Here is a 15,147-nt window from a genome sequence, read left to right on the forward strand (position 1 = left end):
TAATGAACCTTACGCGTTCTGCCTAGAACATATTAACACATAATCACAGTTTCTTCGTATTCAGTACATATGCAAAATGTATGCTTAACAACAACAACGACAAAGGCAACAACATAAAAATTAAAACTAATAATAATAATAATAATAATAATAAAAAAAAAAAAAAAAATATAATGATAATATGCATATTCTTTACGCCTTATTGCAGTTTCGACTTCACCTTGGTTGAATCTACCGATGGAACTGTATTACGACGGAGACTGCAATGACAATGACACAAAAACACAGATTAAAGAACAGGTTTTAGTCTACTTAGCCGGAGTAAAAGCTGATATTGACAACTCTATATGTCCCGACAACAACACGTGCAAAATAGAAAATTTAGATGTCGTCTGCGGTGATACGCCAAGCAGAAAACGGAAATCTGCAACTTCACACGTTATCTACAAACGAAATACGTACGGTTTAATAAGATTCAATGTTATGAAAAAATGGCGCCAAGGGGACAAGTCAACACAAGATGCATACATCGACATTACCAATGACTTGAACAGTATAGCTGACAAAATAGAGAAAGATGCTCACGGCGGTATAATTTTAAATGGGGAGGGCTTGACATTACCTATTGACGGCGTACAGAAGGGTACTCCGAATCTGTTTTGCGATCCAGGCTATAAAGTTGATACAGGAAGTCTGTCATGCAGTAAGATTTTATGAACGATTTTCGTCTATAATTTAACTAGTTGTGTACCAATAGGAGTTGCTGGTTAAAATATTTGAATCGTTTATATATACCAAGATGTATAGAGATTTAAATATGCTTCCTAAGCATATTATGTTTTAATTTTTGTTCGAGACGTGTTAAATAAAGATTATTAACTTGAATTGACACAATGTCTAAAAAGTTATCCAGATGATTTTCAAAACGTTTGTAAATATATTTGTTACTATAAATACTACAATTTTCACATATACATGTACTTACATACAAAACATTCAAGGGAAGATAACTAAGAAAAGAAACAAAATTGGCACCACGTAAATTATGTTCTAAAAAATGCTTCTTTTATCAGTTTCTAAGAGCCTGCAAATAATTGTTAATTTCGCTTAAAATTGTTATTAAGATATCTAATAGATATAATTGAACCACAAATCCAACACCAAACAATCATGTTTAACTCGCTCCGAAATTTTGCTGCAATGTGCCGGATATGAATGTTTTTATTTTTTTATCATCAGATGAACGTCCTCTTTTTTAGTTAATATATCTTATACTAAAAGGCATCACTTGAAATATTTTTTTTTCAGAACCCTGTCCAGCTGGGTTTTACCTTGACTCTGATTCGGGGAATTGTGAGGCATGTAAAATAGGTGAATATATCGACCATGAAGGGGCCAGCAAATGCAATCTTTGTGAAAACGGCTACAGTACACTAGCTACTGGCACCAAAGACATAAGCAAATGTTTAAGTGAGTTAACTTTCTGTTTAATTCTTTATATCAACTTTGATACCAATGTTTAATTCATTAAAAAAGGTAGATTACAGTATTCTAATTGTCTAAAGTTTCGATTTATGCAAACAAATCTGGTGAAAGGGTGCTTTCTCGGAAGCATTAAACACAACAAAAGAATATGACAATTCAATGCAGACTTGGTTTAATTGAGTCTATACGTGAGGGACAATGAAAAGGTACAACATCCCTCTAACCCCTAGCACCGGCTTGAGCGGCAAATAAATTTTTAACACTTAAAAGTCAACGACCCCGAAGGACAAGAAAAATATAACAACAAAGATGGGAGGTACGAGAAACTTTTTACAACTTCCATACGTCACTTGAAATCTGCTGTTGTGATAAATGAAAAAGATATTGTTTTTCTTGACGTTTGGTATGCGTTTTAAATTCAGAGCCTTTATTATATAATAATTTAGCAGAGGCCAAATAGTAAAACTTTTCAATGTTGTGAATATTTGTTTGGAAGAGGTATATTGAACTTTTTTTTCAATTTATAATTAAAATAATAATCATAGTAACTATTATTTAATAACAAAATAATTAAAGAGTGGTATTATAATTGATAATATCAGATTTAAATATAGATTATAACGGAAAAGTATTATCTTTAAGTAATACCGTGTAATCATCCTTCGTTTTTAATATTATCACTTCTTGTTACTAAAAATCCATGCTTAGGTATATCCTATTAGAAAAAATCATATGATCATTTCTCAGACATAATTAAATTACATGTAAACCAATTTGACAAATGTCTGTTACAGAATTATGCAGCCCTGGCTATTTCTCCAGTACTACAATGGAGCAATGTTCAGCTTGTCCAGTTGGCACTTACCAACCAGAAAAAGGCCAATCTTACTGTCTCTCATGTCCAGCGGGTAAAACCACTAGTAAAACAAACAGCACATCTGCAGATGATTGCGACTTATTTGACGTGTTCGTAAATGGTTTAGCTGATAGGACTGTAATTGGGTCTTTCACAGCTGATAATATTTCAGTTTTTACAATGGCTATTTGGCTGAAGGTACATGATGAAATTAATAAAAATGTGACAATCTACATTGGTGATTCCAATGGCGATATTGTAACTCTTCGAGTAGCAAGTGAGGTCTCAATACAAGTTGAATCAGGGTACTAATTTAAGATTTCAAATTACTTGATTGTTGAAAGTGTCACCAGTTTTTGACTGTCAAAAGTGTTAACTTTACATTAGGTGTGAATTTGTCAGTTAAATTTAGCAAACATGTAAAACACTTACGTTGTTCAATTCATTTAGACGATATATTGAAATGTTAAAAATAAGAAAACAATCTTGAAGTTAATGTTATGCAAATTAGATTAAAGACAATACCACACAATATAATGAAATTCTTTGTCTAATGCAATATAAAAATCAATACAGTCGAAAAAGTGTCATAATAAACATTATTTCCTTTAATATCTTTATTACCTTTACCAGTAGGTATTTGTCATTAATTAGTACACATTTCCATTTTCAGAAACGTTGTTTTGACTAGTGCAAGGTTGTCACCCAATTACTGGACACACATTATTTGTGAAATTGATATAGCCTCTGGCACCTTGCGACTATATGTTGCAGGGTCATTGGAAGTTGACATGGGAATAGCAATTGAACCGTCACGCACAGTGTCTGCCGGCAGTGTTGAATTAGTTGCTGATTCTAATGGTACGACTTCCCCTTTCTAACTGTTTTTTTTTTGTACATGTGTCCACAATATATGATGTGTCAACGTACTATTTAAAAGCACTGTGTTTAACGTAAAATATGATAAACAAGATCAACAAGGAAAGGCGGCGTTCAATGAACGCAACCCCCATATGACCCAGCAACAAGAACCAGTGGCAAGGAGTCCAGGCGGACCCCAAACAAAAACAGGACAGGGCAAGGCAGAGCACGGACGGGTTAATCATTAAATGATAAATAATAAGTAACTGATTAGGAATTAAAAGAAAAGAATATGCCCACAGAGGGGATGGGGACAGGAGACCGGGGGAGGGGGGGGGGGGGCGTTAATCAATGAAATAAAAACTAGAGGCAATGGGGAAGATACTTACCCTGGACGAGAAAAACAACAAGGGACACAAGTTAAAGTGTCACCAAAACAGTAAGAAACGACATAGACAAACATCTGAGGAACACAGAGGGACGCCGCCTTGGAACGGTCAGCAGCATAATAATGACTGCTGGGGAGTTTAAACCGGTTAATGGTGCACCAAACCTCGCTCTTAGCCCCACTTATGAGTCATGATTTGTATAATAGAAATGTTGATATATAAGGAAATTCGTCGAGTGTATCTGACAATTATACTTTATCATATTTTAATTCATCATTTTTTTTGTTGAAAATTGATTGGAAAGTAAACTTTTGTAAGACGGCTTATAGTTAATTATGTTTTTAAAATAATTTTGTTTATTCAATCAAACACTGTATGTAGCAGAGGTATATGCATTCCATCAAACCACACTTGTAGCTTGATTTAATAATGCTCCCTGGAGGGAGAGCATTTAGTCCCTGCTTTGTACGTCCGTCCGTTTGTTCACCTGTTCGTTTGATTGTCTTGTCCGAGACATAACTCTAAAACTACAAGTTGTATCAACAAGATAATTTGTAGGTAGATAGAACTTACTGAGTAGAAGTGCAATAAAAAACAAACCCTACTGTGACTTTCCAAATTTTGGAGTTATTGCCCATTGTTCATTTTTTGCACTTTGACCTTTGTTCGAGACATAACTCTGAAATAACCAGAGATATCAATATGCAACTACTTCTCTGTGACCAAAACCTTTTCGGGGAGCATAACCCAGTTCGGCCTGGTTCTTGTTTTCTGTTGTCTTAAATGCTCAACAAAAAGCACGTGTCGACTGTTGAGAAAATTATTGCACACAATAAGTTATGTTTGTTGTGCATTTAAGTCATTTAGATTTGACTGAGTAAGCTATTCTGTACATTGTGTTTGCCAAGCAAACTCTTAGTTATGCAACATTTCTGAAACAAATTACATTCGTAATAAGTAAGAGATTTTATTGCGTTGGAATATTTCATTTTGATGATTTGTTATTATTTTACTTCAGGGTTTTACATGTCAGGATTAGTCCTTTATGGTCGCGCACTTACTGAAGATAATATTACGTCATTATTACAGACATGCGCAGTTACACACAGTGATGAATTGTTTTCCATGTCTGGGATAATGCCAAATATCAAAAACGGCATTGCTATCACAACACCAACCTCATGTGACCGTAAGAATTCAATCGCATTGTTGCTAGCACACTAAATGTCAAAAACTACTCGCAAGATGTCAATGATATATAATGTTTTCAAGAAATTAAAAACGCTACTTCTTTCTTTCAAATGATTAACCGTTGAAATAGAAACACAATGCTTTATCATCTATGAACTGTAATAGATTAAAAATGAGTAAATCAAGGGCAACACATCAATCATTACAGATGTATTTTTAATCTTGATAACTTTTTAGTTACTCCAACACAGTTAAGGTAATGCTTTACTGATGGAGGTTCTGGTGTTCTTAGACTATAAATGGATGTAGTTAACAACATAGTGCGAAATTAAAAACGTAAAATAATACGTCTGTAATCATTTTTAGCGATTAACGAATGTGCTAACAACCCTTGTGGGAACCACACTTGCGTAAATATGGTAAACGATTTCTCGTGCATTTGTCACGGAGGAATGACTGGGGATTTATGTGATGTTCCACCAGATTACTGCATAAACAATCAGTGTATTCAAGGTGACTGTCAGTCTGGCAATGGAACGTATAGCTGTACTTGTAATAAAGGATACAGTGGAGTTTTTTGTGATATACCTCCAGGTAGGAAGAGATGTAAAGTTAAATTAAAGTAATAGTGAGTTGTTTCACAAGTATCAACGGTATCCATCTGATTAATTATTTAAGCCAATCTTGTCCAGCAACAGTGTAAAGTTTTGCTGGTGGTCTAAAAAAACATGACTTTGTGTTTTTAAGAAAAGGGTTATTTTTATTGCAATTGCAATTGTGTCATGTCAAAATTCAAAATTTATTTTACTCAACTACATGTGACAAATGTGAAGTACAAGATAGCAATTTAAATAAAAGGCTTTGTGCGACTGTTAATTCTTAAAAAGTGGGATACCAACCCATCTTAACTTTTTAATATACTGTTATTCTTGTTGTTAAAACAGTAAATGGAGGCTGGTCTCAGTGGGGTGAATGGAGCGGATGTGGTGTCACCTGTGGCGGCGGTCTTAATTCTAGATCAAGGAACTGTAATAATCCAACTCCATCTCCTTATGGCAATGATTGTGAAGGAGATAACATAGACTCTTTTATTTGTAATGATCTAGCATGTCCAGGTATATACAATTTTATTTTGTAAAATTAATGCCGACAATAAGTAATTGTACATCCTTTAAATCAGTGAAGATTATAACTTTGCAAAATCACATTCAAGTGATGTCTGTTTCCATTTGTTCAATTTAAAATATTTTTGGAGAAATACTGAATATTTGGTAAATGACCTACAAAGAAAATTAACACACTTGTTAGCTCTTATTGGATCATTAAAAGTTGCATTGTGCCTGTCCAAACTAATTTTTTGACGCTATTGCTTTACAATTTTATATCTTATGCCATATGAATGATCAAAAGCCGATATGACGGAACTGCCTCAATATATTCGTTCATCTCATTTTACCGGTTATGACCATTTGAAATAAGAAGACAGACAGTGGTATTATCCTGTTGTTTATTTATTTCACTCTAAACTTTTTCATGTCACCCTAATGTTATTTTTTTTTGTTAGCAAAGGTACCTATTATTTCTGTTTCTGTACATGGGTATACGGTCATTATTCAGAAGATATCAAATGACTTTAGAGAGTATAATTACAATATTTTTATCGTTCTTCCTTTTCTGTCAAATCCGTTAACTAAAATTGAGAAACTATTAAAGTGTAAAAAACAATTGAGACTATATTTTTCAGCTTGTCCACAGCTAAAAAGAAAATATGGTGCAGTAGTAAATTGCCACAATGTGTCAGCCACTTTGCAAAAATGTAACATGACTTGTCTTCCCGATCGAGCTTTAGCAAACGGACAAACAAACTTCGTTGAATATACCTGTGGTGAATCGACAGGCCACAGATGGCATCCAACTGATAAAATCCCTGAATGCGTTGGTATGTTGCATCATTTATTCTCAAGAGTTAAACTTAATTATTATTATTATAACACCTAGTATTAGAGATGATTTTCACAACTGTACTTTGAAATGAGATTCCGTATGTCCATACTACACATCTTTGCAAGCTTATTATTTTCATTCTGAAATGAATCAGATGATTGTATTTACATAAACGTTTTTCTTAAAAAAAAAACAAAAAACAAAAAACAAAAACAAAAAAACATTCAAGTTAATTGACTTGTTATTTCTCGCCCTGTGAAATAGGTATATTTTCTTTAAACTGTTAGCAGATCGTAATGTATACCATACACATGGCATACGATCATATGTTATAAGCTTCATTTCTTACTACTGTCATACAAGTAGTACATGTAAAAAGAAAGTAAATGTATATTTTTCTACAATAGAAAATTTTACAATTAAAATTATAGAAGTAAATCGACCTGACGTTTTGGGGACACTGGCAACTGTAGAGTACACAGAGCCAATATCCGTGTCGGCCCAAACCGATGTTAGTGCGGCAGTTGAGGATAATTTATCTGGAATTAATTGTATTAATAAAGAAGCATGTTCAATAACAACAACAGTTTCTAGTAGTAACCAAAGTCGTAATAGAAGAACACCATCAACATCATTAACGGTGCAGTTTTCAATTAAACTGACAGATACAGGCGATTTAGATGCGGCAGGATATCTTTCTAGAGGAAAAGGTATAAATTAATAAAGCATAGATCGGTTCTTATTTTAACATGCTTCATGTGTAGTTTGGTTTATATCATCCTTTTTTGACAGATAACTGCATTGATTTCTTATGAAAGATTTCTTAACAAATTTCAAAATGATAAAGGTATATTAAGGTTCCTTATAACTATCTAACACAATAAATGAAACCAATTACATAATCATGATAAGCTTTAAGCAGGTTTGATGTGATATTAATTATTTGCCTTGCTAAAACCTTTGAATTATTAACATACAGTATTTTATCAGATAAAAATAATTAACTTAGGCATGAAATGACAACAATAGTAGTCAGTTATTATCTGAATTTTTTGCAACTTAGGAAAATATAGTTAATTACTTAAAGACAAAATCAAACTAGGACAAGAATAGCAATGATGAAAAAATTAACTTAACAGGTAAAAAATTAGTTAATTGAACGAGTTGTGTTACCTTACATAATCACATAGTTAACGAGTAGTGTAGTGAAGAAGCTAATGTTATTTCGACCTGAAGTTGTGGCAAAATATAACAAGCGTTGTAACGTGACACGTACTATAATTTCTCTTCTAGTTGATGAAATATTTGAAACTTTTAACGTTAATTATTTGATAGTATCCTCGTTGCATACATCTGCCTTTGTATTATTTGTATTTTGTAAATGACAACTTTGTTATGCGAATTGACCTGAATGAGTAAATGAATGTATCTAAAAAATCAACCAAAGGCTCCAAAAACTTGACATTTTACAAAACATTTAATCAGATTCATTTTATTTCTGTTATTGAAATCGTTGTGCTTGTGTCCGGTTATTCGTTTGTTGCTTATGTCACTAGCGTTTAAGCTACTTACGTTTGAATTTTAAACAAATTCAAAACAATTATTGGAAAAAAAAGTATATGCAGTGGCTTTTGGAAAGAAACGTCATTTGTAAAGAAAAAAATAATTATGTCTTATCTATTCAAGCCATCATTTAGTTTATCAACGATTTTTTATTGTAAAGTACTATTCTATTATTAATTGATTTATCTAGAAACATCTGCCATGAAAGAGTTACTTCAGGCGCTTGGTTCAATTAACGATGCCATTGAATATATACAAAACAACACAGAATCAATATTTCAAGTTACTGTCAACGGTGTTGATTATACACTTGAAAACACTTCAGTAGATTTTGTAGCCACTGTTACATGTCCGAACGGATACGCTGGTGCGGATGGCATGTGTGGTAAGACGTGTTTCCCTTTAGTCCCCTGTCATTTTATAATAGTATATGGCTTGTCTTGATTTCCATTTCAATATATCCTCTTGTTTTGTTATGACAAATTGCACCCGAGCAAACTGTTAAGTCAAATTTGTCTGACGAAATGGCTGTTCTAACTCTATTCATTTATATCAACAATATTGTTGTAAAATTTAGTTGCTGAATAGAAAAAGATGATTTTTTTAAAAAAAATTTGTCGTGCATGAATGTAAAGGTTAATCTAAAATTTATATATATCAATGCACAATTATTATTATTTAATGATTTATTGTATATTCGCATGGTTGTAAAATCTTTGGAAATTAATCTGTTTTATTTTTTTTTGTGAAGAAAAATTTATCTTTTATTTTTTAGAAATATATACTATCAATTTTTTTTATTTTCGTCGCTGCTACCAAATTTGTAAACGCAAAATGATGGGCTTTATTCTTTCTCTTTGTCAGCACATTGTCCAGTGGGAACATATCTTGTTGACGTCGAGTGCATAAATTGCAAAATAGGAACTTATCAACCTTTGACTGGACAGACTGAGTGTTTGTCTTGTCCATCTGGATATACCACAGCCACATTGGGATCTTCGGATATATCTGAATGCTCATGTAGGTTATTTCTGATTATAAAGTAATGAATAATACTAACGATGTTATCAACATTTATTTATTTATAAAAGGAATGAAGTTCTAATAAGAACGATGAAAAGTATAGATAAATATATGCTGTAAGCTGTCGCACAGTGCTATATTAATATACATACATCTTCTATTTATTATCTTGAGAAAATATTGATTGATAGTGAGTCACTGCATAATAAAACACATACAAATTTTGCCATTCTGTAAAACACAAGGACCGAAAATTTAGTATAATTATATAATCAAGAACAATTACGTGTTTAAATTGCATATTAATGACATTAACAGTGTACATCATGCATCCAGGCTCCTTTTATCAATCTCTTACAAACCTTATGTCCAAAACAGATATGAAAAAATTCTTTGTCTATTTCAATTTTATTTCAGTGAAAATATCAAATGAAACTGATGATGACGACGATGTTGACGACAAAAATCAAGTCAAAACGTACAACAACACAAGTAAATGCAATATTTGTTTCATTTAAACTTTTCATTATATGTCTAGTGAAAAAAGAATTTTAGGTACCTAGCCTCAAAGATATTGAATTATTCAAGATTACAGTTGTTTGTCGTCTTGAATATATCTTTGTTTAATTACATTTGTTTCAGTAAAATTCTGAACACTTAACTGTTAAAAGTATTTTAAAGAATTACTATTCTGAAACTATGATAATTGCTTAAAAGTCTCCTTTAAAGGCCAACTATACCTCAGAAATGTTTTAATGTTTTATTTCTCAAAGGCTTTATAACTTTGGTGTACTTTTATAGTATCCAAAACTTACTTATTGACACATAACCTAACTATTTTTATAAATAAAATTAAAGCACAATTATGTTTGTATGGAAGTCAAAATACTACTTTGTTTACATTTTGCTACTTTTATTACAAATTTTTCCATATTTATCCCATCTTTTTCAGGTAACACTTATCTAACATTCTCTAAAACCGTTATTTAAACATTTTAAAATTCATATTTGAACTTTCTTAAGACTTAAACATTAATGTTTCTGGGGAATAATTCGCCTTTAAAATATAAAATTAACATTTTTTCTTTACAAACAGAGAAGATCATTATCATAGTTTCACTAATAACGCTGTTAGTAAGCACAGTATGAATACAATGTCATTAAAAAATGGCAAATTAACTTGAACGGAAATAGGGAATGCAGCGTCCGAAACATATGTTTCTGCATTCGTTCATTTTAGTTAGACCATTGAATAAGAGTGACCTAGATTTTATAGAAAGATAAGCACAGTATATAGTTAAAGAGGCTGATCTTAACTATCTAATGAACACACAGAAATATCTAATATGTCTATACTAGTATTTCATTATTATCTTTAATTATCTTTTTTTCTTTGCAAATGATAATTGAAAGATAACAATAATATGATAATTATGGGACTCTTACGCATACGATTTAATACGATTTCATAAAAAAAAACCGTTTCAACATATTTTCTGAATGTCTTTTAAAAACTACTCTAACATAAAAAAAAACATTTTGAAAAATTTATTTATTTCGGTCCGAAAAAATATAACATTTTTATTTTTCAGATTTGTTTGACAAATATTATGGTTTTGATTTTAGGAATAGTTTAATAAGCGTTTTAACTTTATCTTTACAGCTGTTATCATAATTGTGGTCGTCTGCGTAGTTGTTGTTGTTGTAGTAGTTATCGTTGGCAGTGCTTGTCTGAGGAAACATCTTAAAAGGTAACCTTACTCCACGTTTTTATGAATCCTTATTGTTAAATTGTTATTATCAAATAATCAGTGTGAATATTTAGCATATATTAAAGATACTTGATCTGATAATTTAGACAAAGTTTTAGCATTGCAAGAAGTTTTACAGATGTCGTATGTATATTGACAAACTTTGTTAACATGTAACAAAATGAAAATGGATATTAACTGGTTTTAAATTATCAACCTTGTTTGTTTTGAGTGTCAAAGAAAAAAGATCAAAAGTTGTTTTATATTCTTAAAAGAGCCGCGTCATGACAAAACCAACATTGTAGGTTTGCGACCAGCATGCATCCAGACAAGCCTGCGCATCCGCGCAGTCTGATCAGGATCCAAGCTGTTCGCTTTCAGTTTCTCTACTTGTAATAGAGTTGGTAAGCGAACAGCATGGATCCTGATCAGACTGCGTGGATGCGCAGGCTGGTCTGGATGCATGCTGGTCGCAAACGCATTACGTTGGTTTTGTCATGACGCGGATTAAATATTTTTTTGTTTAAACCTACTGATATACAACAAGGACAGCCATAACGATAGTTTATATAGCAAAATATTCTTGTAGTTATTTGTGTCATTAATTTCCAAAGTTTTTGGTACTTGTATATATTTGTTACAGGGCTAAACTTGAAGTCGTACATATTAATAATACAATATTTCACCGCTGTGGAAAAGTCGCAAAAAAACCAACAAAAAACAATAACAAAAACCAGACAAAAAGCCCCCCCCCAAAAAAAAACAAAAAAAAAACAACAAAAAAAAACAAAAACAAACAACAAAACAACAACAAAAGTACCCCCCCCCCCAAAAAAAAAAAAAAAAAGATTAAAAAAAAGAATGTTTCCCAGGGTAATTATTTTATTATTTAACCACTTTGACTAGCAGTTTAGCTTGGTAGCGTTTAAAGCATTAAAAGATCTGAGGAAGATAACGACTGTAAGACAATTTTTTTTTTCATCAGGAAACGAGTCCTGAATATAAAAGCTAGATGGAAGTTCTCAGGCGTAAGTACATAACTTATTTGCTCATTATCTAGTCATTCCGATTCTGGATTCGACAGTCGGACAGTCCCCGTATATGCAATCAATGTTGTTATATTTTCATCTTCAAGGGATTGTTCGGCATTCAGTGTTGGTGTCCCCCTCCATGTCCAGGGATTGCATTCATTGAACTCCACCTTTGCTTGTTGATCTTTTTATGCCCCCACAAAGTGGGGTGCATATAGCGTTGCACTTGTCCGTCCGTCCGTTCGTCCCTCCGTACGTCTGTCCGTACGTTCCGAAATCCATTGCCAGCCATTGATAACAACATAGTCTAAATTCTATTCATAAGGTTGAATTAAAATTGACAGTCATGCCTTTATTCAATTCATTAAAAATATTTTAATATGTCTTTATGTGTCTCATTTAAATAGCGTTTGCTGTTTACTAAACCAAAGTTTAAACAGGGCAAATGACAAACTCTGATAAGTTTGTAAAGTGAATAATAATATATAAAGTGACAGATATATGAATGGGTATTACCTCTTAATCATAATTACAGTTTCAGCTAAGAGTTTGCTTTCTTGGTTATCATTTTTAAAACTATTTTCTTGTTGTTTTTTCTGTATAGGTAAGTGTTAGTCAGCAGTAATAAAGTTATATCTGTTGCGCTGCATGACAGATGAGGTGGAACTTTGGAAGTAACGTTGTTGCTTAAAGCGAGCATGATACGCTGATTTTAAAGGGATAGTATTAAACGGAAAGTTGGTGTGCATGATAAACTTAATTTGAAAAATAAAATAGAACACTCTCATTGGATAGAATTTAAACTACTAATTACTATTATAGGTGTTGCCTTTGTCAATACAAAGAAAGAAAAATGTGGAAATGAGTTGTGAAAATTTAATTCGACCGGCTTAACTGAAAATTTGTATGAAATGCTTTTTTATCTAAATTTTGTTTTCGTTATTGCATCAATAACCATTTTTATGACTTTGACACTGTTTTTTTTCTTTACTCTACACATGTTTATTTTTCTTTAACATAGACATTTGGATATAATGTTTGAGCGTGTTTACTTATTGTATAGAATTAGAATATATATGTTTTAGATAGAATGTTTGAGCTTGATAGCCTTATTTTATAGAGTTAGAATATATATGTTTCAGATAGAATGTTTGAGCTTGATAGCCTTATTGTATAGAATTAGAATATAAAGGTTTTAGATAGAATGTTTGAGCTTGATAGCCTTATTTTATAGAATTAGAATATATATGTTTTAGATAGAATGTTTTAGCTTGATAACCTTATTTTATAGAGTTAGAATATAAAGGTTTTAGATAGAATGTTTGAGCTTAATAGCCTTTTTTATAGAGTTAGAATATATATGTTTTAGATAGAATGTTTGAGCTTGATACCCTTATTTTATAGAATTAGAATATATTACAATTGGAAGAAATGTTTAAAGATATAGAATATATATATTTTAGATAAGATATTTGAGTTTGTTTACCACTTTTATATATTTAGAATATATTACTTTTAGATAGAATTTGCTTGTTTACCTTTTTAATAGGATTAGAGTATATTACTTTTAGATAAAATATTCGAGATTGTTTAACCTCTTTTTATAGAATAAGAATATATTACATTTAGATGAAATATTATGGCCTGTTTCACTCTTATCTATAATAAAACTATATTATATTCAGATATTATTTTTGAGTTTGCTTACGTCTTATATAGAATTAAATTGGTATTTGTCGATTCTGTATTCTATTGTCTCTAAAATATGTGGTGTTTAATATATTGCTTGATTAAAATGTTTTTTCCGCTTTAATACTGCCTCGAAGAATTATATCAAACCTTTGTGAGTCAACAATTTCTCATTTTCAGGAAAGAACGTTGTTTTAGACATTGTAAAAATACAAATCTAAAAATTCTGTAAAGCATTTATCCTTTTATGGAATAAATTAAAAAGATGTTTCTGTAATACTTTTGTATGATCTGTATGTAATAATGTGTATCCCATTTATTTGACCTGTTCTCGCGTTCCTTCACTGATAAGGATGATTTTGCTCATAGACTTTACAAAATGTATCAAGTATACCAATATTGATAATCAATATTATAGTCACTTCGAACTTATAGTTTTGACACTGGGTCACTCACTGACTTTTTAAGTAATATGTTTTAAGAAAATGGCGATACGATGAGAAATCAAACACAATTATTTTGGTTGATGTATCAGGTGTTTAATCGTGATGCAAGTCATCGTTTTGAAAACGGCTAGATTTTTACAGGGTTTGTTTGTCTGATTGGATTTTACGTCACACCGACACAGTATAGGTCATATGCCGGCGTTCCACCTTTACAGGTGTAGGAAAACCTTATATGCCCTGTTTTTGCATTATTTCAGGTAAAAACGAGCACCTGAGAAGAACCACCGACGTTCCGTAAGCTAGATGGATAGCTTCATCACATGAAGGAATCCAAAGTCCTTGTCAGGATTTGAACCCACAGTGGTGAGGGGCAAGTGGTTTGAAGTCAACTACCTTAACCACTCGACCACGGACGCCCCGTTTTTAAAGAGACTTCATACTGTTTATTGCCTCCACCAACGTTTTCCGACTCAACTGGTTGTCCTGGTATAGCAATCAAAATAAATATGACGGGAAAGTTTAAATGTATAGCATTAAACACTTCAATCATTTAAAAATAAATATGTAATAATTTTATCAAATTTGATTTCGGTAATAATGTTTTTGAAAATAATATAACATATGAATCATTTTTCAACAATAAACATGTTTATTAAAACAAAGAATTATTGACAGGCTTATAACCAAAAAAACTTACCAGTTCCACAGAATAAAACGTCAGCCAATGCTTATGACTTTTTCTGTTCCTGCCCCCCAGGTCCGACTTGTTCTGGTATAGCTTTTGATAACGCTCTCAAACTTTTACCCAAAGACGGCCATGATATGTCGAGCTTCAAACAAATCGAGAAGAGTAATAGACGTTACTCTAATGCAGTGGTTGGAGTACACTTAAGAGGGCTTTTTATTTAGTGACAGGGT

At 31.8% G+C, this 15,147-nt stretch overlaps 1 protein-coding gene across 1 annotated transcript in view; it reads left to right on the forward strand.

Moving 5' to 3' along the window:
* LOC132757619 (sushi, von Willebrand factor type A, EGF and pentraxin domain-containing protein 1-like) overlaps positions 1 to 14,102 on the forward strand; it is a 31,627-nt gene extending 17,525 nt beyond the window's left edge. Inside the window, exons 12-26 of the mRNA XM_060748941.1 lie at positions 209 to 703; positions 1,309 to 1,470; positions 2,280 to 2,646; positions 3,015 to 3,202; positions 4,610 to 4,780; positions 5,149 to 5,376; positions 5,727 to 5,897; positions 6,527 to 6,721; positions 7,158 to 7,436; positions 8,480 to 8,674; positions 9,154 to 9,309; positions 9,730 to 9,804; positions 10,976 to 11,063; positions 12,049 to 12,091; positions 12,699 to 14,102. Of these exons, the coding sequence (XP_060604924.1) occupies positions 209 to 703; positions 1,309 to 1,470; positions 2,280 to 2,646; positions 3,015 to 3,202; positions 4,610 to 4,780; positions 5,149 to 5,376; positions 5,727 to 5,897; positions 6,527 to 6,721; positions 7,158 to 7,436; positions 8,480 to 8,674; positions 9,154 to 9,309; positions 9,730 to 9,804; positions 10,976 to 11,063; positions 12,049 to 12,091; positions 12,699 to 12,719 (2,834 nt within the window). The 3' untranslated portion in view covers positions 12,720 to 14,102. The remainder of the gene's footprint in view (positions 1 to 208; positions 704 to 1,308; positions 1,471 to 2,279; positions 2,647 to 3,014; positions 3,203 to 4,609; positions 4,781 to 5,148; positions 5,377 to 5,726; positions 5,898 to 6,526; positions 6,722 to 7,157; positions 7,437 to 8,479; positions 8,675 to 9,153; positions 9,310 to 9,729; positions 9,805 to 10,975; positions 11,064 to 12,048; positions 12,092 to 12,698) is intronic.
* The last annotated feature ends 1,045 nt before the right edge of the window (positions 14,103 to 15,147 follow it).

The sequence above is a fragment of the Ruditapes philippinarum genome, unplaced genomic scaffold, assembly GCF_026571515.1.
Source record: "Ruditapes philippinarum isolate M1 unplaced genomic scaffold, ASM2657151v2 ctg591_1_1_1_1, whole genome shotgun sequence".
Lineage (NCBI taxonomy): Eukaryota > Metazoa > Mollusca > Bivalvia > Venerida > Veneridae > Ruditapes > Ruditapes philippinarum.